We start from the raw sequence: 23,306 nt of genomic DNA on the forward strand, positions 1-23,306 counted from the left end.
AACTGACAGATACAGAACAATGTTTACACTTTACAGATTAAACTGACAGATACAGAACAATGTTTACACTTTACAGATTAAACTGACAGATACAGAACAATGTTTACACTTTGAAGCAAAATTGAAGGGTAATTTGGAATGAAAATAAGTTATTTTTTGAGTACTCTGTAAACCGGGCCAAACAGATAGCAATTTGACACATTTGTCCTCTTGCACAGATGAGTTGACCTCTTCAAGTGGAGGTGTCAAATAGGTTTTAAAGCTACAAATACACAGACTGTTGGACATCTAGTTAAACAACCACCACAACAACTGTATAACTGCTTAAAATGACATTAAGACTGTGATCAAGGAGAGATGGGTCTAAGTAGGCGGGTTCTGCTCTAACGGAAGAACAGACTGCGCTTCAACTCAGGTACACCACTCGCTACCCACCGCCAAACATTGCACACGACTCTGCCAAAAAGCACAATGCTCAAATACTTCTGCGTTAGTCTTTGACTAATCAAATAATTAATTTATCAAATAATTAGTCTAATGAATCTGAGTACAGCCTCTCCAGGCCCAGATTACCCTAGTCACAAAACAGGTCTATACTGTAGGGGATATGAAGCTTGATTTACTGCCATGGTGGCTAGGCTGGTTACACACGTGCGGAATCCCAAATCAACCCTTCGCTTGCCATTGCCAGACGTTCTATGCGTCTACATCTTAATTGGACGGGTGTTGCAGCGTCCCATATCCAGCAAGCATCAAACCCACAACCTCAGTTTACATTTACCGCTACAATGGCTCCGTCTATGTCAAGACAAAATGAGAACCCCGTCTGCAGTAAACAATGACTAGTAGTTCCACAAAGCCCTCAAGAGAAGTAACCCTGAGTCAGACTCTGTGCTAATGAAAGAGGTCAGAGGAGATATTTGTGTGGATTACACTCCCTCCGCATTGAAACCTCTTCCTTGTGCTTCTGTCTGCGCTGAAAAGGTTTACTTTTATGGGTTAGGGATGGTTTTGATGTTTGTTGTAGGGGCAATAAGAACAAACGGCATGCACTTTAGGCCCTGTAGGGCAGGAGATCGTCTCTGTGGGCTGCAGCATTGCGAGGGTTAACACGTTTAAATATGTTTTACTCACGTTGGCCACAGAGAAGGAGAGCCCACAGGCTTTGGAAAGCGGGCCGTGTCCGTGGCACTGTATTGACCTCAAAGCGAGCAAAGAAGTTGTTTAATTTGTCTGGAATAGGAACCTGCTCTGCTTTCTGTGTGAGGAAAGGTAGTACTCTACAGGTGTTGTAGAGCAAAAACCTGTAGGAGAGTCAATGCCTTGATGTTTGCAGAGAATGACTGGGTGTTGTCCAGGATCACACCAAGACACTAATGTCAGGCCGGACACTAGTCTTGTGTTCAGAGCCAATGTTGGGTCTGATGGAGGCTGGGGCCAGTCTGTGATATGGGCGTTGCGTGGATTTGGATGAGCGGTGGAGTCTGGGCCCTTTGGTGTCAACAGCAGTCACAGGACATGGACATGGACGTGTGTGAGGTATGTGGTTTTCAGAGGAGGTTGGTGTGAAGAGCTATAGGAGGACAGGCTCATTGTAATAGTTGGAATGGAATAAACACAACGATAAAACACAACAAGCATATTGAAACCACAACTTGACTCCATTCTAGCCATTACATGACAGTCCTCCTATAGCTCCTCCCACCAGCCTCCACTGGTGGTGAGTGTCATCCACCCAGATGTGTGTGTCAGGGTTTCAGTTAGCCGGTAATTGCTTGCTTTTGGCCTTTTTTTCCCCCCAATATTTTTTTTTGTTGTCAGCCAAAACAAACAAAAAAAATCCCATTGCAAAATAATGCTTTTTATTCATTAATGGTAATACATTTAACCGACATGCTTATCGGTCTATAGGTTCATTTGCATATTTTAGAGTCATTAAAATTGGTGTGTGTGTATTTTCTTATTTATACAACACAACTATCACAGGCATACAGAGCCTGTTTTGAGCGGGATGTCTGCTCAGTTGTGTAAAGTACAAAAGTAAAAAATACTTTGAAGTACTACTTAACTCGTTTTTTGGAGGTATCTGTAATTTACTTTTTATATTTGGGACAACTTTTACGTCACTAGATTCCTAAAGAAAATAATGTACTTATTACGCCATACATTTTCCTTGATACACAGAAGTACTAGTTACATTTTGAATACTTAGCAGGACAGGAAAATGGTCCAATTTACACACTTATCAAGAGAACATCCCTGGTCATCCCTATTGCCTCTGGCCTGGCGGACTCAATAAACACAAATGCTTTGTTTGTAAATTATGTCAGTGTTGAAGTGTGCCCCTGGCAATCTGGTTAAACAAAACTGCTGTCTGATTTGAAATCATTTATACTTTTACTTTTGATACTTAAGTATATTTGAGCAATTAAATGTACTTTTGGGTATTTTTTTCTATTAGAGCAGCTACTCTTCCTGGGGTCCACACAAAATATGACATAATGCAAAACATTAATAGACAAAGACAAAACTACATAAAAAATGTTTACGGCACACGTAGCCTACGTATCAATACATACACACAAACTATCTAGGTTAAATAGGGGAGAGGTGTTGTGCCGTGAGGTCTTGCTGTATCTCTTTTTTGAATTTTGAATTTGAACAATATGATATGGAAAAGGAGTTCCATGCAATAAGGGCTCTATATAATACTGTACCCTTTCTTGAATTTGTTCTGGATTTGAGGACTGTGAAAAGACCCCTGGTGGCATGTCTTGTCGGCCAAGTGTGTGTGTGTGTGTGTGTGTGTGTGTGTGTCTGTCAGAGCTGTGTGTAAGTTGACTATGCAAACAATTTGGGATTTTCAATACATTGTTTCTTACAAAAAGATGAAGTGATGCAGTCAGTCTCTCCACAACTATTAGCCAAGAGAGAAAGACATGTATAGTACTTCAATCAGCCCTTTGATTACATTGAAGAACAAGACGTGCCACTCTGTTCTTGACCAGCTGCAGCTTAACTATGGCTTTCCTTGCAGCACTCGACTGGACAATAATCAAGAATAATCAAAACTAGAGCCTGCAGGACTTGCTTTTTGAAGTGTGGTGTCAAAAAAGCAGATCCTATTTTTTTTTACGGACAGACCTCTCCCCATCTTTACATCCATTGAATCTCTGTTTTGACCATGACAGTTTACAATCTAAGGTAACACCAAGTAATTTAGTCTCTTCAACAGCCACACCATTCATTACCAGATTCAGCTGAGGTCTATAACTTAGGGAATGATTTGTACCAAATTTCAATGCTCTTAGTTTTAGAGATGATCAGGACCAGTTTATTACTGGCCACCCATTCCAAACCAGACTGGAACTCTTTGTTAAGGGTTTTAGTGACTACATTAGTTGTGGTTGCTGATACGTACGTGGCTGAATCATCGGCATACATGGACACACATGCTTTGTTTAATGCCAGTGGCAGGTCATTGGTAAAAATAGAAAAGAGTACAGGGCCTAAAAAACTGCCCTGCGGTACACCACACTTTACCTAGAAAAGCTTCCATTAAAAGAAAACCCTTTACGTTCTATTAGAAAGATATCTCTGAATCCACGCTAGGGGCTGTACCAAATGTTTGATGTATTATAATAATTGATTATGCTTATGTTGTATTAATATAAGGGGAGGGGTTATAAAAACCCCTCCCTCCTTACATGTATAGGGTCCTAGACTACAGATTAACAATATTATAACACATTATATGAGGTTTAATATTGTTCCACAGTACTTTTCTAGGATCTCTGCCTCTCATGAAGAAACTGTCTGAGAAATGTGTGACAGTGAAGACAGAACTCTGCAGGGAGTGTAAGAGATAAGAGATTAGTCAGACATTCCACTATAAATCAACTTGGACATTTACTGCTAAGCTTTTAGATAACACTAAAAGCCTTGTTTATATAGCTGTGTAGGCATGGTTTTGGTCTCATGAGTAAAAGGTAATGATGTAGGCAGTGACATCACCAAGGCTGGACTTCGAGTTTAATAAAAACAACTTGGGACTTTTTCTATTTTGCAGAACTTACTCAGAAACATGCATCATGTTCCTGTTGTCAAATTCTGTCTGCAATTGCATTAATAAAGGTTTTTGAATGATTTAATTAAAGATAGTCATAATGCTAATTTCACCAATGAGCCCATGATTGACAAGGAACAAGGAAACGAATCCCAACACTATGACAGAGATTGAAAAGCAATAACACACGAGTGTTTTCAACAACAAGTTATGGTCAATAATATCAAAGGCTGCACTGAAATCTAACAGTACAGATCCCACAATCTTCTTATCAATTTCTTTCAACCAATCATCAGTCGTGTGTGTCAATGTGTCAAATGTTGTGTCCTTCTCTATAAGCATGCTGAAAGTTTGATACTAATAGGTTTACAGAGAGAAACAATTTGTTCCAACAGTTTGCTAAGAGCTGGCAGCAATCTGAAATGTCTGCTGCTTTACCACTCTTGGGTAGCAGAATTACTTTGGCTTCCCTCCAGGCCTGAGGACAAAGACTTTCCTCTAGACTCAGATGAAAGATATGACAGACAGGAGTGGCTATAGAGTCAGCTACCTTCCTCAGTAGCGTTCCATCTAAGTTGTGAAAGCCAGGAGGTTTGTCATTATTGATCGATAACAATCATTTTCCCACCTCTCCCACTCTAACTTTACAGAATTCAAACTTGCAATGCTTTTCTTTCATAATTTCTTTTTTATGCATAAATACGATGGCTCACTGTTCGTTGTTGGCATTTCCTGCCTAAATTTGCCCACTTTGCCAATGAAGTAATCATAAAAATTATTGTCAACATCAAATGGTTTTGTGATGAATAAGCCATCTGATTCAATGAAAGACGGAGTTGAATGTCTTTCTGCCCATAATTTCATTTAAAAATTACTCAAATGTTTTTTTATACAGTATATCATTGATCTTGGTTTCACAATACAGTTTCTTCTTTCGGTTGAATTTAGTCGCATATTCTCTCAATTTGCAGTAAGTCAGCCAGACAGATGTGCAGCCATCTCGTTCAACCATACAGATTTTAAATTCCTCATCAATCCAAGGAGACTGAACAGCTCTAACGGTCCGTTTTTTAAACAGGTGCATGTTTATCAATAATTGGAAGAAGCAATTTCATAAATTCATCAAGAGCAGCGTCTGGAGGCTCCTTATTAAATCACATCGAACCTACATGTTTTTAACATCATCTACATAAATCACAGCAAAATATTTTGTATTATCACTTATACAATATTTTAGGGCCAGCTGTTGAAACTCTGGCTTTCCTGGAAAAAGCCAATATATTGTGATCACTGCACCCAATGTGCACAGATACAACTTTAGAACAAAGTTCTACAGTATTAGTCAACATGTGATCTAAACAGTACATGTGGATGATCTTGTTCCTGTAGTGTTTGAAAACACCCTGGTAGGTTGATTAATAACCTGAACCAGATTACAGGCACTGGTTACAGTGAGAAGCTTCCTCTTGAGTGGACAACTTGATCAAAACCAGTCAATATTTCAGGTCCCCATGAAAGTAGACCTCTGTTTACATCACATACACAATCAACCATTTCACACATTATTAAGATACTGACTGTTAGCACTATGTTGCCTATAGCAACACCCCAAAACAAAAAGGCTTTAGATGTGCCAAGTGAACCTGCATCCACAACACTTCAATAACACTTGACATAAGATCTTCTTTACGCATTACAGGGATGTGGCTCTGAATATATACAGCAATTCCTCCTCCATAAGCATTTCTCTCTCTTCTATAGCTGTTATATCCTTCTATTGCTAAAATTGTATCATCAAATTAATTATCTAAGTGAGTCTCAGAAATGGCTAATATATTAATGTTATCAAGTAATTGACTTCATGAACCTTATATCTAAGGCTGCCTATATTAATGACAGATTTGCACCGGTCTAATGTCCATTGCTCGTGTTTCTTGGCTCAAGCAAGTCTCTTCTTCTTATTGGTGTCCTTTAGTAGTGGTTTATTTGCAGCAATTTGACCTTGAAGGCCTGATTCACGCAGTCTCCTCCTGAACAGTTGATGTTGAGATGTGCCTGTTATTCGAACTCTGAAGCATTTATTTGGGCTGCAATTTCTGAGGCTGGTAACTCTAATGAACTTATCCTCTGCAGCAGAGGTAACTCTGGGTCTTCCTTTCCTGTGGCGGTCCTCGTGAGAGCCAGTTTCATCATTGCGCTTGATGGTTTCTGCGACTGCACTTGAAGAAACTTTCAAAGTTCTTGAAATGTTCTGTATTGACTGACCTTCATGGTCTTAAAGTAACAATGTACTGTTGTTTCTCTTTGCTTATTTGAGCTGTTCTTGCCATAATATGGACTTGGTCTTTCACCAAATAGAGTTATTTTCTGGTCCTTATACCACTTCTACCTTGTCACAACATTACTGATTGGCTCTAACGCATTAAGGAAAGAATTTCCACAAACTAACTTTTAATAAGGCACACCTGTTAATTGAAATGCATTCTAGGGGACTACCTCATGAAGCTGGTTGAGAGATGCCAAGAGTGTGCAAAGCTGTCATCAAGGCAAAGCGTGGCTACTTAAAAGAATCTCAAATATAAAATATATTTAGATTTGTTTAACACTTTTTTGGTTACTACATTATTCCATATGTGTTATTTTGTAGTTTTGATGTCTTCACTATTATTCTACAATGTAGAAAATAGTAAAAAAAAAAAATCCTTGAATGAGTAGGTGTGTCCATACTTTAGACTGGTACAGTACGTAAATAAGGTATTCTGTTTATTCTTTGTAATCTGCAAACATTTCTGAAAACCTGTTTTTGCTTTGTCATTATGGGGTATTGTGTGTAGATTGCTCAGGATTCTTTTTTATTTAATACATTTTAGAATAAGGCTAACGTAACAAAATGTGGGTCTGAATACCTTCCGAAGGCACTGTGTATAAGTACATGTAAAACCAAATACTTTTAGACTTTTACTCAAGTAGTATTTTACTGGGTGACTTTTACTTGAGTCATTTTCTATTAAGGTATCTTTACTTTTCACTTAAGTATGATAATTGGGTACTTCGCCCACCACTGTTTCTGCAGCAGCTCCTCGGCATGTTACTGCTGGAGTAAAACATGTTAATTCATAAGTCCAGTCATCGCGTAACAATTCTAAAATGCAATCGCTTGTTAAAAACTGGTTTTATTGGGGAACTGAAGCGCGCCTCCCATTCACATTTCAAGTGTAGTCAACATTAGACAGGCTATCAGTCCGTCACCCACCACTTTACAATGTGAGTTGTGCATCTTGAAAACATACTTAAAGCAGCAATATGTAACTTTTTGGGGCGACCCGACTCAATTTACATAAAAATATGAGTTATAGATTTGTCACTCTCATTGAAAGCCAGTCTAAGAAGCGGTAGATCTGTTCTACGTGCACTATTTCTATGCTTCCCGAACTCAGCAAACAGTGTTTCCACTGCGAGAATGAGAACAGTAAATGACTAATGCTTTGACAGAAATGTATGTAACCAAATGACAGGGATTAACAGTTCATTTATTACTGGTTACATATGTAAATGGGGAATAGACAAACAAACAAAGGCCAAACAATTCACATGAAACAATGAATGCGCAAGAATTGACGGGAGACAGGGCATTCTGGGTAGCTGAGAGACGTGCCTTTTTCTTCGCCACACACCCCTCCCCATCTTGTCTCAACATTTTAAATTATACTCAAGAAACCATCTTAAAATATATTTTAGATGCTTTTCACTGACAGCAAATCAGCTAGGCCTCTATTGCCATGTGGGCTTCCCAAATAGACACAGCCTACGAGCTTGTGATTTCAAACAGTCCACAGCTCATTTTTGTAAAGAAGCTAATGATTATCCATTCCTCTGTGGCCAAGTGATGCTCTCTGGTGAAGTATTTTGGATGATTTTATTTATTTATGTATAGACAGGAGTAATTATATAAATATATTTTTAAACTTTAGGGCCTAATTAGACATGCAGCCTATGAAAGACCCTCATATGATTTATGTATAGACAGGAGTAATTATATAAATATTTTTTTAAACTTTAGGGCCTAATTAGACATGCAGCCTATGAAAGACCCTCATTTGATTTATGTATAGACAGGAGTAATTATATAAATATGTTTTTTTTACTTTAGGGCCTAATTAGACATGCGGCCTATGGAAGACTTCCTCATACAACATTCCTCTACTGTTCCCTTGGTTTTCATATCAACTTTCTTTCGTTGTGCAGAAGCCAAAAGGCACAATCCTAGTCACAATCCTAGGAGATTATAACAACACATGGTCATTAAGGCCAGATTGTTCTCCAAGATGTTCAAACGTTCATAATCACCAGCAGGATCTAATAATCAGAGGTTGTAGAAGGTGCAAAAGGTCAGTACCTCAGGAGGAAATGTCACTTGGCTTTTCATAGCTGGGAATTCAGAGGTCGAAATAGCAGGTGCGGTAGAGAGAGAGAGAGAGAGTGGTGTGCTGTTTTGAATGGCATGTTCCCGCAAATTGCATTTTGTCAAATGTTTGAAAATGACATGTTATTTCACGTTTCATTACAGGAGTTGCATGTTCCGTTAAGATGCATTACCATAACCTAAATGGGATCTGTAATTCTGGCCACGTGGGTAGACACCCTAATGGGCAACGTAACGAATGTGTAATTCTGGCCACCGTGGGTAGACACCCTAATGAGCAACGTAACGAATGTGTAATTCTGGCCAACGTGGGTAGACACCCTAATGGGCAACGTAACGAATGTGTAATTCTGGCCACCGTGGGTAGACACCCGAATGTGTAATTCTGGCCACCGTGGGTAGACACCCTAATGGGCAACGCACTCAATGCATACGAGACCGGTACATTTCTCAAATGGCTGGTACATTAAAATCTTCCCGGTCACGTTGTCCGGCGTCACATTTCCCTAACGGAAACCCTGGTGTGTGTGGATCTGGATCACCAAGCAGACAATCCAGGCCCCTGAAGCCTGCGGGCAGTGGTTTCTCATTCTCGAGGGTGTGTGTGTTTGGCTACTGGTATAGGCCTATGCTGTAGCCGAAGCATTTTAAATTAATCTGGCTTAAACCTGAACCACTCACAGTCTATTGACACTAGAAACAATCACTAAAGTGTTTTAGCCAAATGTTAAGGCTAACGAAACAGTCACTAAAGTGTTTTAGCCAAATGTTAAGGCTAACGAAACAGTCACTAAAGGGTTTTAGCCAAACGTTAAGGCTAACGAAACAATCACTAAAGTGTTTTAGCCAAACGTTAAGGCTAACGAAACAATCACTAAAGTGTTTTAGCCAAACGTTAAGGCTAACGAAACAATCACTAAAGTGTTTTAGCCAAACGTTAAGGCTAACGAAACAATCACTAAAGTGTTTTAGCCAAACGTTAAGGCTAACGAAACAATCACTAAAGTGTTTTAGCCAAACGTTAAGGCTAACGAAACAATCACTAAAGTGTTTTAGCCAAACGTTAAGGCTAACGAAACAATCACTAAAGGGTTTTAGCCAAACGTTAAGGCTAACGAAACAAGCGCTGAAGTGGTTTGGTTAATGGCCAGAGAAGATGCTTTAGAGTTAAAGTCAGAGACAGGAGAGCACAGTGAACAAAACGGCAAAGTCTCAAACCTGTCCACACTTTAATACCTCAAACAAGCACCGAGGGGAAAATAGCATGTCTATTATCTCGTTCCCAAACTAAGCCCTACTAACCCGATGCAGTATGTGTCAGTCCTTGTTTATGGCTTTAATTCCACTCAACATTGTTCATGCTTTATTAAATAATCTCCTTTGGAGCAGAAAAACATTGAGCACTGGCTCACTCACCGCATGCCTTGGCCGCGTCGATGCACAGCTCCTCAGCCACATAGTCCCCTGCCGGGTAGGTGAGGTCTTGGCTGTTGGCTCCGCCCTGGCCCAGGTGGTACAGGTGCACCCTCAGACAGGGAGGTGGAGCTACTTCCTGTTCCTGTTTGGTCTCGGAGACAGGAAGTGGGTTCAGGATGCAGCCGTTCTGATTGGACGAGGGACATAATGCAGACTCCATGTCCATCACTGCAGGGAAGGGAGAGAAATACGGTGTAGAGGGGAGGAGGGAGGATAAAGAGTATGGGGAGAGAGAGAGAGAGAAAGGGGTGATGGGGGAGGGGCAGAGGGGCGAGTCAGTTGAGTGTCATGATTATGACGCGTGTCATTAGTGAGCTATAAACATGAACTGCTCTGCATTGTTTACAGTTCGTTATGGCCAATGCTGAGAATAGAATTTACAAACTAGGGTTTTTTCTGGATCCAAAAGGGACTTAGGTGGTGGGCTTGGCAGGGGGTGTGGCAAATGGCACTGTCACACCGGCCCGTCGAAGCAGCTAGATTTTAGAGAACTCCCATCTTGACGATGTACAGACATTTTTAAGCCAATCAGAATGAGTTTTTCCACACAAAAAAGGGGTGGCTGGTTTCAGACAATCCCGCAAGTGAAGAAGCCAGATGTAGAGGTCCTGGGCTGGCGTGGTTACACATGGTCTGCGGTTGCGAAGCCAGGTTGGATGTACTGCCACATTCTCTGAACCAACGCTGGAGGCGGCTTACGGAAGAGAAATGAACATTCAACTCTCTGGCAACAGCTCTGGTGGACATTCCTGGAGTCCGCATAACAATTGCACGCTCCTTCAAAACATCTATGGCATTGTGTTGTGTGACAAAACAGTTCAGAGTGTGCTTTTATTGTCCCAGCAGAAGATGCACCTGCGCAAATGCTCATGCTGTTTAATCAGATTCTTGACATGCCACACCCGTCAGGTGGATGGATTGTCTTGGCAAAGGAGAAATGCTCACTAACAGGGATGTAAACACATTACTGCACAAAACATGAGAGAAATAAGCTATTTGTGCCTATGGAACATTTCTGGAATCTTGTATGTCAGCTCATGAAACCAACACTTTACATTTTGCATTTATATTTCAGTACACATATTCTGGGATGGATCTGACAGGACATTTTGCTGTTTCAAAACTAATTTGCACAAACATAAAATCAATACAGCTAAATTCATTGTTTTTGGAATTTTCAATTCTCCCTGTCTAGCTTTTACTTAGCTGATTGTTAGTTCTCAAAGATATATATTTGAACAGTTGAAGTCGGAAGTTTACGTACACCTCAGCCAAATCCATTTAATCTCAGTTTTCACAATTCCTGACATTTAATCTTAGTAGAAATTCTCTGTCTTGGGTCAGGTAGGATAACCACTTTATTTTAAGAATGTGAAATGTCAAAATAATAGTAGAGAGAATGATTTATTTCAGCTTTTATTTCTTTCATCACATTCCCAGTGGGTCAGACGTTTACATACATACAATACATTAGTGTTTGGTAGCATTGTCTTTAAATTGTTTAACTTGGGTCAAATGTTTTGGGTGGCCTTTCACAAGCTTCCCACAATATGTTGGGTGAATTTTGGCCCATTCCTCCTGACAGAGCTGGTGTAAAGGAGTCAGGTTTGTAGGCCTCCTTGCTCGCACATGCTTTTTCAGTTCTGCCCACAAATGTTATATAGGATTGAGGTCAGGGGTTTGTGATGGCCACTCCAATACCTTGACCTTGTTGTCCTTAAGCCATTTTGCCACAACTTTGAAAGTATGCTTGGGGTCATTGTCCATTTGGAAGACCCATTTGCGACCAAGATGTCTTGAGATGTTGCTTCAATATATCCACATAATTTCCCTGCCTCATGATGCCATCTATTTTGTGAAATGCACCAGTCCCTCCTGCAGCAAAGCACCCCCACAACATGATGCTGCCACCCACAGTTGGGATGGTGTTGTTCGGCTTGCAAGCCTCCCCCTTTTCCCTCCAAACATAACGATGGTCATTATGGCCAAACAGCTCTATTTCTATTTCATCAGACCAGAGGACATTTCTCAAAAACGTACGATCTTTGTCCCCATGTGCAGTTGCAAACCATAGTCTGGCTTTTGTATGGCGGTTTTGGAGCAGTGGCTTCTTCCTTGCTGAGCAGCCTTTCAGGTTATGTTGATATAGGACTCGTTTTACTGTGGATATAGATACTTTTGTCCCTGTTTCCTCCAGCATCTTCACATGGTTCTTTGCTGTTGTTCTGGGATTGATTTTCACTTTCCGTACCAAAGTACGTTAATCTCCAGGAGATCGAACGCGTCTCCTTCCTGAGCGGTATGACAGCGGCGTGGTCCCATGGTGTTATACTTGCATACTATTGTTTGTACAGATGAACGGGGTACCTTCAGGCATTTGGAAATTGCTCCCAAGGATGAACCAGACTTGTGGAGGTCTACAATTTATTTTCTGAGGTCTTGGCTGATTTCTTTTGATTTTCCCATGATGTCAAGCAAAGAGGCACTGAGTTTGAAGGTAGACCTTGAAAAACATCCACAGGTACACCTCCAATTGACTCATATTATGTCAATTAGCCTATCAGAAGCTTCTAAAGCCATGACATCAATTTCTGGAATCTTACACTAATTTGACTGTGCCTTTAAAAACGGTTTGTATGTAAACTTCTGACCCACTGGAATTGTGATACAGTGAATTATAAGTGAAATAATCTGTCTATAATTATAATTATTTTTATTTTTTTAAATGACTTGCGTCATGCTCAAAGTAGATGTCCTAACCGACTTGCAAAAACTATAGTTTGTTAACAAGAAATTTGTGGAGGGGTTGAAAAATGAGTTTTAATGACTCCAACCTAAGTGTATGTCAACTTCCGACTTCAACTGTATGCGCGCGCACACACACACACACACACACACACACACACACACACACAGCATTCAGAAAGTATTCAGACCCTTTGACTTATTCCATGTTACTTTAAAGCCTTATTATAAAATGAATCAAATAAAAACAAATCCTCAATCTAAAACAATACCCCATAATGACAAAGCGAAAACAGGTTTAGAAATGTTTGCACATTTATAAAAAAATAAAATACAGAAAAACCTTAACTATTCAGCCCCTTTGCAATAAGACTCAACATTGAGCTCAGGTCCTGTTTCCTTTGATCATCCTTGAGATGTTTCTACAACAAGATTCTCTGGTCTGATGAAATCAAGATTGAACTCTATGGCCTGAAAGCCAAGCGTCACGTCTGGAGGAATCCTGGCACCATCCTTACGGTGAAGCATGATGGTGGCAGCATCATGCTGTGGGGATGTTTTTCAACGGCAGGGACTAGGAGACTAGTCAGGATAGGAGGGAAAGATGAACGGAGCAAAGTGCAGAGAGATTCTTGATGAAAACCTGCGTTCAGCACCTCAGACTGGGGTGAAGGTTCACCTTTCAACAGGACAACGACCCTAAGCACACAGCCAAGACAACGCAGGAGTGGCTTCGGGACAAGTCTCCGAATGTCCTTGAGTGGCCCAGCCAGAGCCCGGACTTAAACCCGATTGAACATCTCTGGAGAGAACTGAAAATAGCTGTGCAGTGACGCTCCCCATCCAACCTGACAGAGCTTGAGAGGATCTGCAGAGAAGAATGGGAGAAACTCCCCAAATACAGGTGTGCCAAGCATGTAGCATCATACCCAAGAAGACATGAGGCTGTAATCGCTGCCAAAGTTAAGGGAGTGTTTACTGACGGAAATGTCATATTTCCGGGTTACTATTATTATTATTATTATTGTTGTATTTTTTTCCCAAAAATCTCTAAAAACCTGTTTCTGTTTGTTATTATAGGGTATTGTGTATAGATTGATGAGGGATTAAAAAAAAGCCAGATTTAATCAATTTTAGAATAAGGTAAACATAACATAATGTGGACAAAGACAAGGGGTCTGAATACTTCCGAAGGCACTGTTTATAGGTCCATTATCTTTTTCTGCATACTGTCTTTTAGTCTTAAGTTAACACTGGAAAGTGTTTGTCCATCACAAATTATTGAAATTCTCTCAATGTTTGGACTTCACCCACAAAGATTACAATGACAGCAAAATCCCTGCAATGTCAATATTTGTATTTATTACATTAGCTGCTGCTACTCTTCCTGGGGTCCAGCAAAATTAAGGCAGTTTATACCATTTAAAAACATTACAATATACTCACAGATTTCACAACACACTGTGTGCCCTCAGGCGGAATAGAGTTCCATGTAGTCATGGCTCTATGTAGTACTGTGTGCCTCCCATCGTCTGTTCTGGACTTGAGGACTGTGAAGAGACCTCTTGTGGGGTATGCATGGGTGTCAGAACTGTGTGCCAGTAGTTTAAACAGACAGCTCTGTGTATTCAACATGTCAATACCTCTCATAAATAAAAGTAGTGATGAAGTCAATCCTCCACTTTGAGCCAGGAGAGATTAATATTAGCTCCCAGTGTACAGCCAAGGGCCAAGCGTGCTGCCGTATTATTCTGAGCCAATTTTTGTGGCACCTGACCACAAGACTGAACAGTAGTCAAGGTGCGACAAAACTAGGGCTTGTAGGACCTGACTTGTTGATAGGGATGTGAATCACTGTCTATGCAAGTGTTATGCCTGAACACTGTTGACAGTATTCAATGGAAAAAGCGTTAGTTCCTCAATCAGAGTTAGCAGCTAGAGACGGGTGATGTTCTGAAAACTAAAGGTTAAAGTTGACTCATGTCCAGGTTGTTCTGAAAGCATTAGATTAAATCAAATCCAATTTTATTAGTCACATGCGCCGAATACAACATTTCACCTTACAGTGAAATACTTACTCACAAGCCCATAACCAACGAAGCAGGTAACAAAAATATGAATAAGAAATATAAGTAACAAATAATGAAAGAGCAGCAGTAAAATAACAATAGCGAGACTATATACAGGGGTGTACCGGTACAGAGTCAATGTGGAGGCTATATACAGGGGGGTACTGGTACAGAGTCAATGTGGAGGCTATATACAGGGGGTACCGGTACAGAGTCAATGTGGAGGCAATATACAGGGGGTACTGGTACAGAGTCAATGTGGAGGCTATATACAGGTGGTACCGGTACAGAGTCAATGTGGAGGCAATATACAGGGGGTACTGGTACAGAGTCAATGTGGAGGCTATATACAGGTGGTACCGGTACAGAGTCAATGTGGAGGCTATATACAGGGGGGTACTGGTACAGAGTCAATGTGGAGACTATATACAGAGGATACCGGTACAGAGTCAATGTGGAGGCTATATACAGGGGGTACTGGTACAGAGTCAATGTGGAGACTATATACAGGGGGATACCGGTACAGAGTCAATGTGGAGGCTATATACAGGGGGGTACCGGTACAGAGTCAATGTGGAGACTATATACAGGGGGGTACTGGTAACAGAGTCAATGTGGAGGCTATATACAGGGGGGTACCGGTACAGAGTCAATGTGGAGACTATATACAGAGGGTACCGGTACAGAGTCAATGTGGAGACTATATACAGGGGGGTACTGGTAACAGAGTCAATGTGCGGGGGGCACCGGTTAGTTGAGGTATAGAGTGGAGGTAGAGTTATTAGTGACTATGTATAGATGATAACAACAGAGTATCAGCAGTGTAAATGAGCGGGGGGGTTAAAATACTAGCATGTTTGAGGAACAAGTCATCATACCAACATTCCAGTAAAAATGTGTCCGTCTGTGGTATAGGCGTCTGTGGTATAGGCGGGCGTCTATACCACATAAGGCCAATCAAAACCAGAAAGAGTCCATTCGTCTTTCTGCTACAATTAATGGGTTAAAGGGCAGGGTAGCCTAGTGGTTAGAGAGTTGGACTAGTAACCGGAAGGTTGCAAGTTCAAACCCCCGAGCTGACAAGGTACAAATCTGTCGTTCTGCCCCTGAACAAGGCAGTTAACTGTTCCTAGGCCGTCATTGAAAATAAGAATTGGTTCTTAACTGACTTGCATAGTTAAATAAAAAATGCAGGGGAGGGTACAGTAATCATATCTAAGCTGACAGTGCTACTCTTGGGATGGCAAAAAAAAATATGTCTGGAGCTAAGGGTCTTGTTCTGGAGTCTTTGTTCAGCGACAGGCCTGATTTGAGGGTGGCTAGCTGGGATTCATACAGGCCCTCGACTGGCAGAGCTCAGACAGTACTGCTGGGATGGCCTGACAAGTTCATTTAGCATCAGCAGACATCTGGAATTATGCCTAATCTGTGATAAATAGCCAGTCAGGGAAGCACTTTATGTCTATCCTACACCATCGACATGAGCAAGAGCAAACAGCCTAAGGCGGGGATAGAGATCTGAATAAATACAAAATAAAAACAGTCCAGGGAATGTTCCAGAAACTAAAATGTAGCCTAATTAGGGTGTACTGTTTGCATTCTTTATTGATTTATTGTAGTGGCATCTCATTGGAATTTGCTCGATGACTTCTAGATGCTATGTAGTGAATCAAACAATTATCTGCAGGTAGCAAGATGGATGCTGCTTTGTTGAGTCAACGTCCACCACCTACCTCAGATTGATGCTGCTTAGCTTTGCTGAGTCAGCAACCACCACTTACCTCAGATTGAAACCTGATGATTCATAGGTAAACTGTTGTCAGCCTAAAGCTGAAGGATAGAAAAGTACTGGGAAATAGCATGAGTAACAGCACCAGAGGGACAGTATAATCATGTCAAACGGTAGGCTTGCATCGTCGCTCTGATATAGTTGGTGGATCATATACTCTGCCTCATCTCCTCTCTCTCTTGGATTGCTTTTGTATCACTGTTTATCAAAACATCTTATTATAAAAGTATGCTTATTATACATTATGGATATCATAACTGTTGGTGTAATTACAGGGTCTTATTTGTATAATCTTTGTTCCACCATGTGAAACATTCTAACTGGTCACTGCAACAGTAAAGAAATGTGCAAATTGCTATCTTTACATATCAGATAGATGTCTACCCCCATCGTAACTAGGTATGACATGGGAACAAAGGTGAGTATACATACAGTATATGTTGTACTTAAATAAATACAGTAAGTTATACAAGGGCAATTCCACATTAACAGATCGACACCGAGCGTGCTTCACAGTCTTATGCTCAGAGTGCATTCTCTGACGACTTTCTCTTAATTACGTTCTTGCAGGGACGAGAGTGTGGAGAGCATATAAAACATTCTATTTGATAAACACTCCCCCTACTGTATTACCTCACGCTGAGCAGCACTCCCCCTACTGTATCACCTGACACTGAGCAGCACTCCCATACTGTATCACCTCACACTGAGCAGCACTCCCCCTACTGTATTACCTCACACTGAGCAGCACTCCCCCTACTGTATCACCTCACACTGAGCAGCACTCCCCCTACTGTATCACCTCACGCTGAGCAGCACTCCCCGTACTGTATTACCTCACACTGAGCAGCACTCCCCTTACTGTATTACCTCACACTGAGCAGCACTCCCCCTACTGTATTACCTCACACTGAGCAGCACTCCCCCAACTATATTACCTCACACTGAGCAGCACTCCCCCTACTATATTACCTCACACTGAGCAGCACTCCCCCTACTATATTACCTCACACTGAGCAGCACTCCCCCTACTATATTACCTCACACTGAGCAGCACTCCCCCTACTGTATCACCTTACACTGAGCAGCACTCCCCCTACTATATTACCTTACACTGAGCAGCACTCCCCCTACTATATTACCTCACGCTGAGCAGCACTCCCCCTACTATATTACCTCACACTGAGCAGCACTCCCCTTACTATATTACCTCACGCTGAGCAGCACTCCCCCTACTATATTACCTCACACTGAGCAGCACTCCCCCGACTATATTACCTCACACTGAGCAGCACTCCCCCTACTATATTACCTCACACTGAGCAGCACTCCCCCTACTATATTACCTCACACTGAGCAGCACTCCCCCTACTGTATTACCTCACACTGAGCAGCACTCCCCCTACTATATTACCTCACACTGAGCAGCACTCCCCCTACTATATTACCTCACACTGAGCAGCACTCCCCCTACTATATTACCTCACACTGAGCAGCACTCCCCCTACTATATTACCTCACACTGAGCAGCACTCCCCCTACTATATTACCTCACACTGAGCAGCACTCCCCCTACTATATTACCTCACACTGAGCAGCACTCCCCCTACTATATTACCTCACACTGCACCTTCCCCTTTTCTGAACCTTCTTCCAGTCAGGACAATGACAACAATAGAGATCAAACAAGATATACGCAAAGCAAATGTTTTACTTCATAATAATCAACTAGCTATATGTGAATCATAATAATCTAGCTAACCAGATAGTTTAAACAGGCAGAAATGACCTCAAACTAAATGTTTAACAAGGTAGATGTAAATTATTTGTGCGTAGCTAGCTAGCTACCAATTCCTTGTGGACATCTAGCTAGCTACCAATTCCTTGTGGACATCTAGCTAGCTACCAATTCCTTGTGGACATCTAGCTAGCTACCAATTCCTTGTGGACATCTAGCTAGCTACCAATTCCTTGTGGACATCTAGCTAGCTACCAATTCCTTGTGGACATCTAGCTAGCTACCAATTCCTTCTGGACATCTAGCTAGCTACCAATTCCTTGTGGACATCTAGCTAGCTAACAATAGTAGCTAGCCAGTTCGCCCAATTGAGTTACTATGGGCGTGCGATCGTCACAATACAGTGGGTATTGTAGACAGGTAAACCTGCCAAAATTAACACAGTACGTATTTGTTAACGTATCAAGATAAAATATAGTAGTCAGGCAAAATATGTTATGTGAATGGGCAATATTTCATTCCGAAGTCAGAGTTAATTTTCTCTCGATTCAGCTCAAATAATGTCCGCCATTGATTTCCATTGAAGCTTGCAACTATGCATTCTTCAAAACATGTACAAAAGGATTACGCATCAGAGAAGTGTCCCTCCGTGCTCTGTTTCGCATACTTTGATTTCGACTCATTCCTCCGACCCTCCTGTGCTCCAATGTGTGTGCTCGGAGCACAGTAGTATGCATTTTGAGAAACACCAAGACTCTGATTTTTCACTTTAAAATGTATGTCAAACAAATACCAATGATAGCAAAGTTAAACAAACCATACAACTCCATGCACAAGGACTACTTTTGTACAATTTTCACAGAACATTTTACCAGAACACATTTACTTGAAGAACAGTGCAGATGCAAAGTTTGATAACCGAATGGCACAAACAAAGCAAATCGTCACTATCTGAAAAAAAAGAGTCTCAGGGTCACTATTACCATGGGAATCGCCCATAAGAGACATTATCACACATATCACAAACATTGCTGCCAAACCTCTTACAGTACGTGACCCAAGACATTAAAAAAAGGGCCTCCTACATGAAGCATCCTAGATCAGCACTCCTACTCTGAGACGCTTGATACACGACCCCTGGAATCAAATATTGTAGCTCAATTGTCTTTCTCAAAGAAGACCTAGCCCTATAGACACAAAACTTAGATTCTCAAACTTTCCCACAAAACTTCAGCCTGTATTGGTGTTCCGTTGTGTGGCCTGTATTGGTGTTCCGTTGTGTGGCCTGTATTGGTGTACCGTTGTGTGGCCTGTATTGGTGTACCGTTGTGTGGCCTGTATTGGTGTACCGTTGTGTGGCCTGTATTGGTGTACCGTTGTGTGGCCTGTATTGGTGTTCCGTTGTGTGGCCTGTATTGGTGTTCCGTTGTGTGGCCTGTATTGGTGTTCCGTTGTGTGGCCTGTATTGGTGTTCCGTTGTGTGGCCAGATTAATCATGTGACTGGTCCGGAATGAAATTACCTGAAATAAACTGTAAGTATTAATGAACCGATATAGACGCTTATCTGAAACGCTGATCTAACTCAGACTGTGTGCAATTCATGTATAGGACGAATGTATGAATGATATAGGCTATGCAACCAGAAAATGATCGGCTCATATTTGATCTTAGCATGCTGTAAGCCTACAGTACACATTCAGTCTACCTTGCTACCTGTGTGTGCACTGACACAGAGTCCAAGGGTACACATCCTATACATGAGTTGATGTCATATGGTTTGAAAAAGTAGACCTAAATGGATTTACTGCTGTCAACACATGCCATATCATGGGTCAAAAAAATATATATCTCAGCACACAGAGAGGTAGGCAACTTGGGAAATTTGGCAGTGCTATTGCAGCCCAGTGTAGTGTAAACCTAACTTCATGTTAGCGTTGCCATAAGAAGCTAGGCTCCCTTGCCTCCAACCCAGCTATTGGCACTCCTATAAAATATATATACAGTGGAGCAAAAAATTATTTAGTCAGCCACCATTTGTGCAAGTTCTCCCACTTAAAAAGATGAGGCCTGTAATTTTTTTGCCCCACTGTATTTCAGAAAGTCTTCAAGGATTTCCATGATATGCAACTTTGACAAATTAAGGCTAGTGATACATCTTTTAATTGCTGCAGCGAAACTAGGCTACACTGACTTCTTCTGTAAAGATGATGACTATATGCTCCTGGGTAGGTTCCGTGTGCTCCTGGGGTGGGTTCCGTGTGCTCCTGGGGTGGGTTCCGTGTGCTCCTGGGGTGGGTTCTGTGTGCTCCTGGGGTGGGTTCTGTGTGCTCCTGGGGTGGGTTCTGTGTGCTCCTGGGGTAGGTTCTGTGTGCTCCTGGGGTGGGTTCTGTGTGCTCCTGGGGTGGGTTCTGTGTGCTCCTGGGGTGGGTTCTGTGTGCTCCTGGGGTGGGTTCTGTGTGCTCCTGGGGTGGGTTCTGTGTGCTCCTGGGGTAGGTTCTGTGTGCTCCTGGGGTAGGTTATGTGTGCTCCTGGGGTAGGTTATGTGTGCTCCTGGGAAGGTTCTGTGTTTTTTTAGCTGTAGTTACTTACGGGGTATGCTGTGTTTATATCTATACACATTTTATATGATCTGTATGTTTTCATTGGAACCCAGGACTCCCTGGAAAACAGTGGCAATTGTTACTGAGTGGACTATGCTGGCTAAATAAATCAAATGAAACTCATTGCACTCGGGTGCTTGCTGCCATTATGCTTACTGCTATTATGCTTGCTGACATTATGTTTCATAACCATAAAGGTGCAAACCACACAGGCTAAACAAGGTCCACATAAACATGTTTCAGGACCTCTGCGTCACACCACAGCTTGTTATTGTGCTTCACTTCTGCACTGTGGTGTCCCTGCAGACGACGAAGGCAGGAGAAAAAACATGAACATAAGTAGGTTGGCATGTAAATATACTGCCTTAACCTTAGTGTGACTATTTACGCAGCACTTTGACACTTCCTCTATTAGAACTCCTGCGTCCCTCTTTAAAAAAGGTCCAGAATGCACAGCTTCCGTCACGTAGACAGTAGCCCAGAAAGAGCTGAACATGTCCTTCCTCTATGTTAAGCAAAATTGAAAAGTGAACTGACGCCACTTCACACGGCTGTTGTTCAGTCTCATACGTCATCAACTGAGCTAGTCTAAAATCTATATTTCTACAGCTGTTTGAACTCCTAAAGGTGGGTGGAGTTAATCAAAGGGTGTCTCCCAAATGGCACTCTATTCCCTATATAGCGCACTATTTTTTGACAAGAGCCTTATTGGGAATAGGGTGACATTGGGGCACAGCCATGCCAATGTCAATTAGGCTAGCTCAGTGTTCCTTCCACAGTCTCCATGCCAATTAGGCTAGCTCAGTGTTCCTTCCAGTCTCCATGCCAATTAGGCTAGCCCACTGTTCCTTCCACAGTCTCCATGTCAATTAGGCTAGCTCAGTGTTCCTTCCACAGTCTCCATGTCAATTAGGCTAGCTCAGTGTTCCTTCCACAGTCTCCATGTCAATTAGGCTAGCTCAGTGTTCCTTCCGCAGTCTCCATGCCAATTAGGCTAGCCCACTGTTCCTTCCACAGTCTCCATGTCAATTAGGCTAGCTCAGTGTTCCTTCCACAGTCTCCATGTCAATTAGGCTAGCTCAGTGTTCCTTCCGCAGTCTCCATGCCAATGTCAATTAGGCTAGCTCATTGTTCCTTCCACAGTCTCCATGTCAATTAGGCTAGCTCAGTGGTCCTTCCACAGTCTCCATGTCAATTAGGCTAGCTCAGTGGTATTTCCACAGTCTCCATGTCAATTAGGCTAGCTCAGTGGTCCTTCCACAGTCTCCATGTCAATTAGGCTAGCTCAGTGGTCCTTCCACAGTCTCCATGCCAATTAGGCTAGCTCAGTGTTCCTTCCACAGTCTCCATGTAAATCAGGCTAGCTCAGTGGTCCTTCCACAGTCTCCATGTCAATCAGGCTAGCTCAGTGGTCCTTCCACAGTCTCCATGTCAATTAGGCTAGCTCAGTGTTCCTTCCACAGTCTCCATGTAAATCAGGCTAGCTCAGTGGTCCTTCCACAGTCTCCATGTCAATTAGGCTAGCTCAGTGTTCCTTCCGCAGTCTCCATGCCAATGTCAATTAGGCTAGCTCAGTGTTCCTTCCACAGTCTCCATGTCAATTAGGCTAGCTCAGTGGTCCTTCCACAGTCTCCATGTCAATTAGGCTAGCTCAGTGGTCCTTCCACAGTCTCCATGTCAATTAGGCTAGCTCAGTGTTCCTTCCACAGTCTCCATGTCAATTAGGCTAGCTCAGTGGTCCTTCCACAGTCTCCATGTCAATTAGGCTAGCTCAGTGTTCCTTCCACAGTCTCCATGTCAATTAGGCTAGCTCAGTGTTCCTTCCACAGTCTCCATGTAAATCAGGCTAGCTCAGTGGTCCTTCCACAGTCTCCATGTCAATTAGGCTAGCTCAGTGTTCCTTCCACAGTCTCCATGTCAATTAGGCTAGCTCAGTGTTCCTTCCGCAGTCTCCATGCCAATTAGGCTAGCCCACTGTTCCTTCCACAGTCTCCATGTCAATTAGGCTAGCTCAGTGTTCCTTCCACAGTCTCCATGTCAATTAGGCTAGCTCAGTGTTCCTTCCACAGTCTCCATGTCAATTAGGCTAGCTCAGTGTTCCTTCCGCAGTCTCCATGCCAATGTCAATTAGGCTAGCTCAGTGTTCCTTCCACAGTCTCCATGTCAATTAGGCTAGCTCAGTGGTCCTTCCACAGTCTCCATGTCAATTAGGCTAGCTCAGTGGTCCTTCCACAGTCTCCATGTCAATTAGGCTAGCTCAGTGGTCCTTCCACAGTCTCCATGTCAATTAGGCTAGCTCAGTGGTCCTTCCACAGTCTCCATGCCAATTAGGCTAGCTCAGTGTTCCTTCCACAGTCTCCATGTAAATCAGGCTAGCTCAGTGGTCCTTCCACAGTCTC

General features: G+C 42.1%; 1 protein-coding gene across 2 annotated transcripts in view; it reads right to left on the bottom strand.

Moving 5' to 3' along the window:
• LOC110536972 (tyrosine-protein kinase JAK2) overlaps window positions 1-23,306 on the bottom strand; it is a 69,838-nt gene that overhangs the window by 35,023 nt on the left and 11,509 nt on the right. For both annotated transcript variants that reach the window (XM_036936927.1, XM_036936928.1), the window contains exon 2: window positions 9,906-10,133. In XM_036936927.1, coding sequence (XP_036792822.1) covers window positions 9,906-10,133 — 228 coding nt within the window. The remainder of the gene's footprint in view (window positions 1-9,905; window positions 10,134-23,306) is intronic.

This window comes from Oncorhynchus mykiss, chromosome 12, assembly GCF_013265735.2.
Source record: "Oncorhynchus mykiss isolate Arlee chromosome 12, USDA_OmykA_1.1, whole genome shotgun sequence".
Taxonomy (NCBI): domain Eukaryota; kingdom Metazoa; phylum Chordata; class Actinopteri; order Salmoniformes; family Salmonidae; genus Oncorhynchus; species Oncorhynchus mykiss.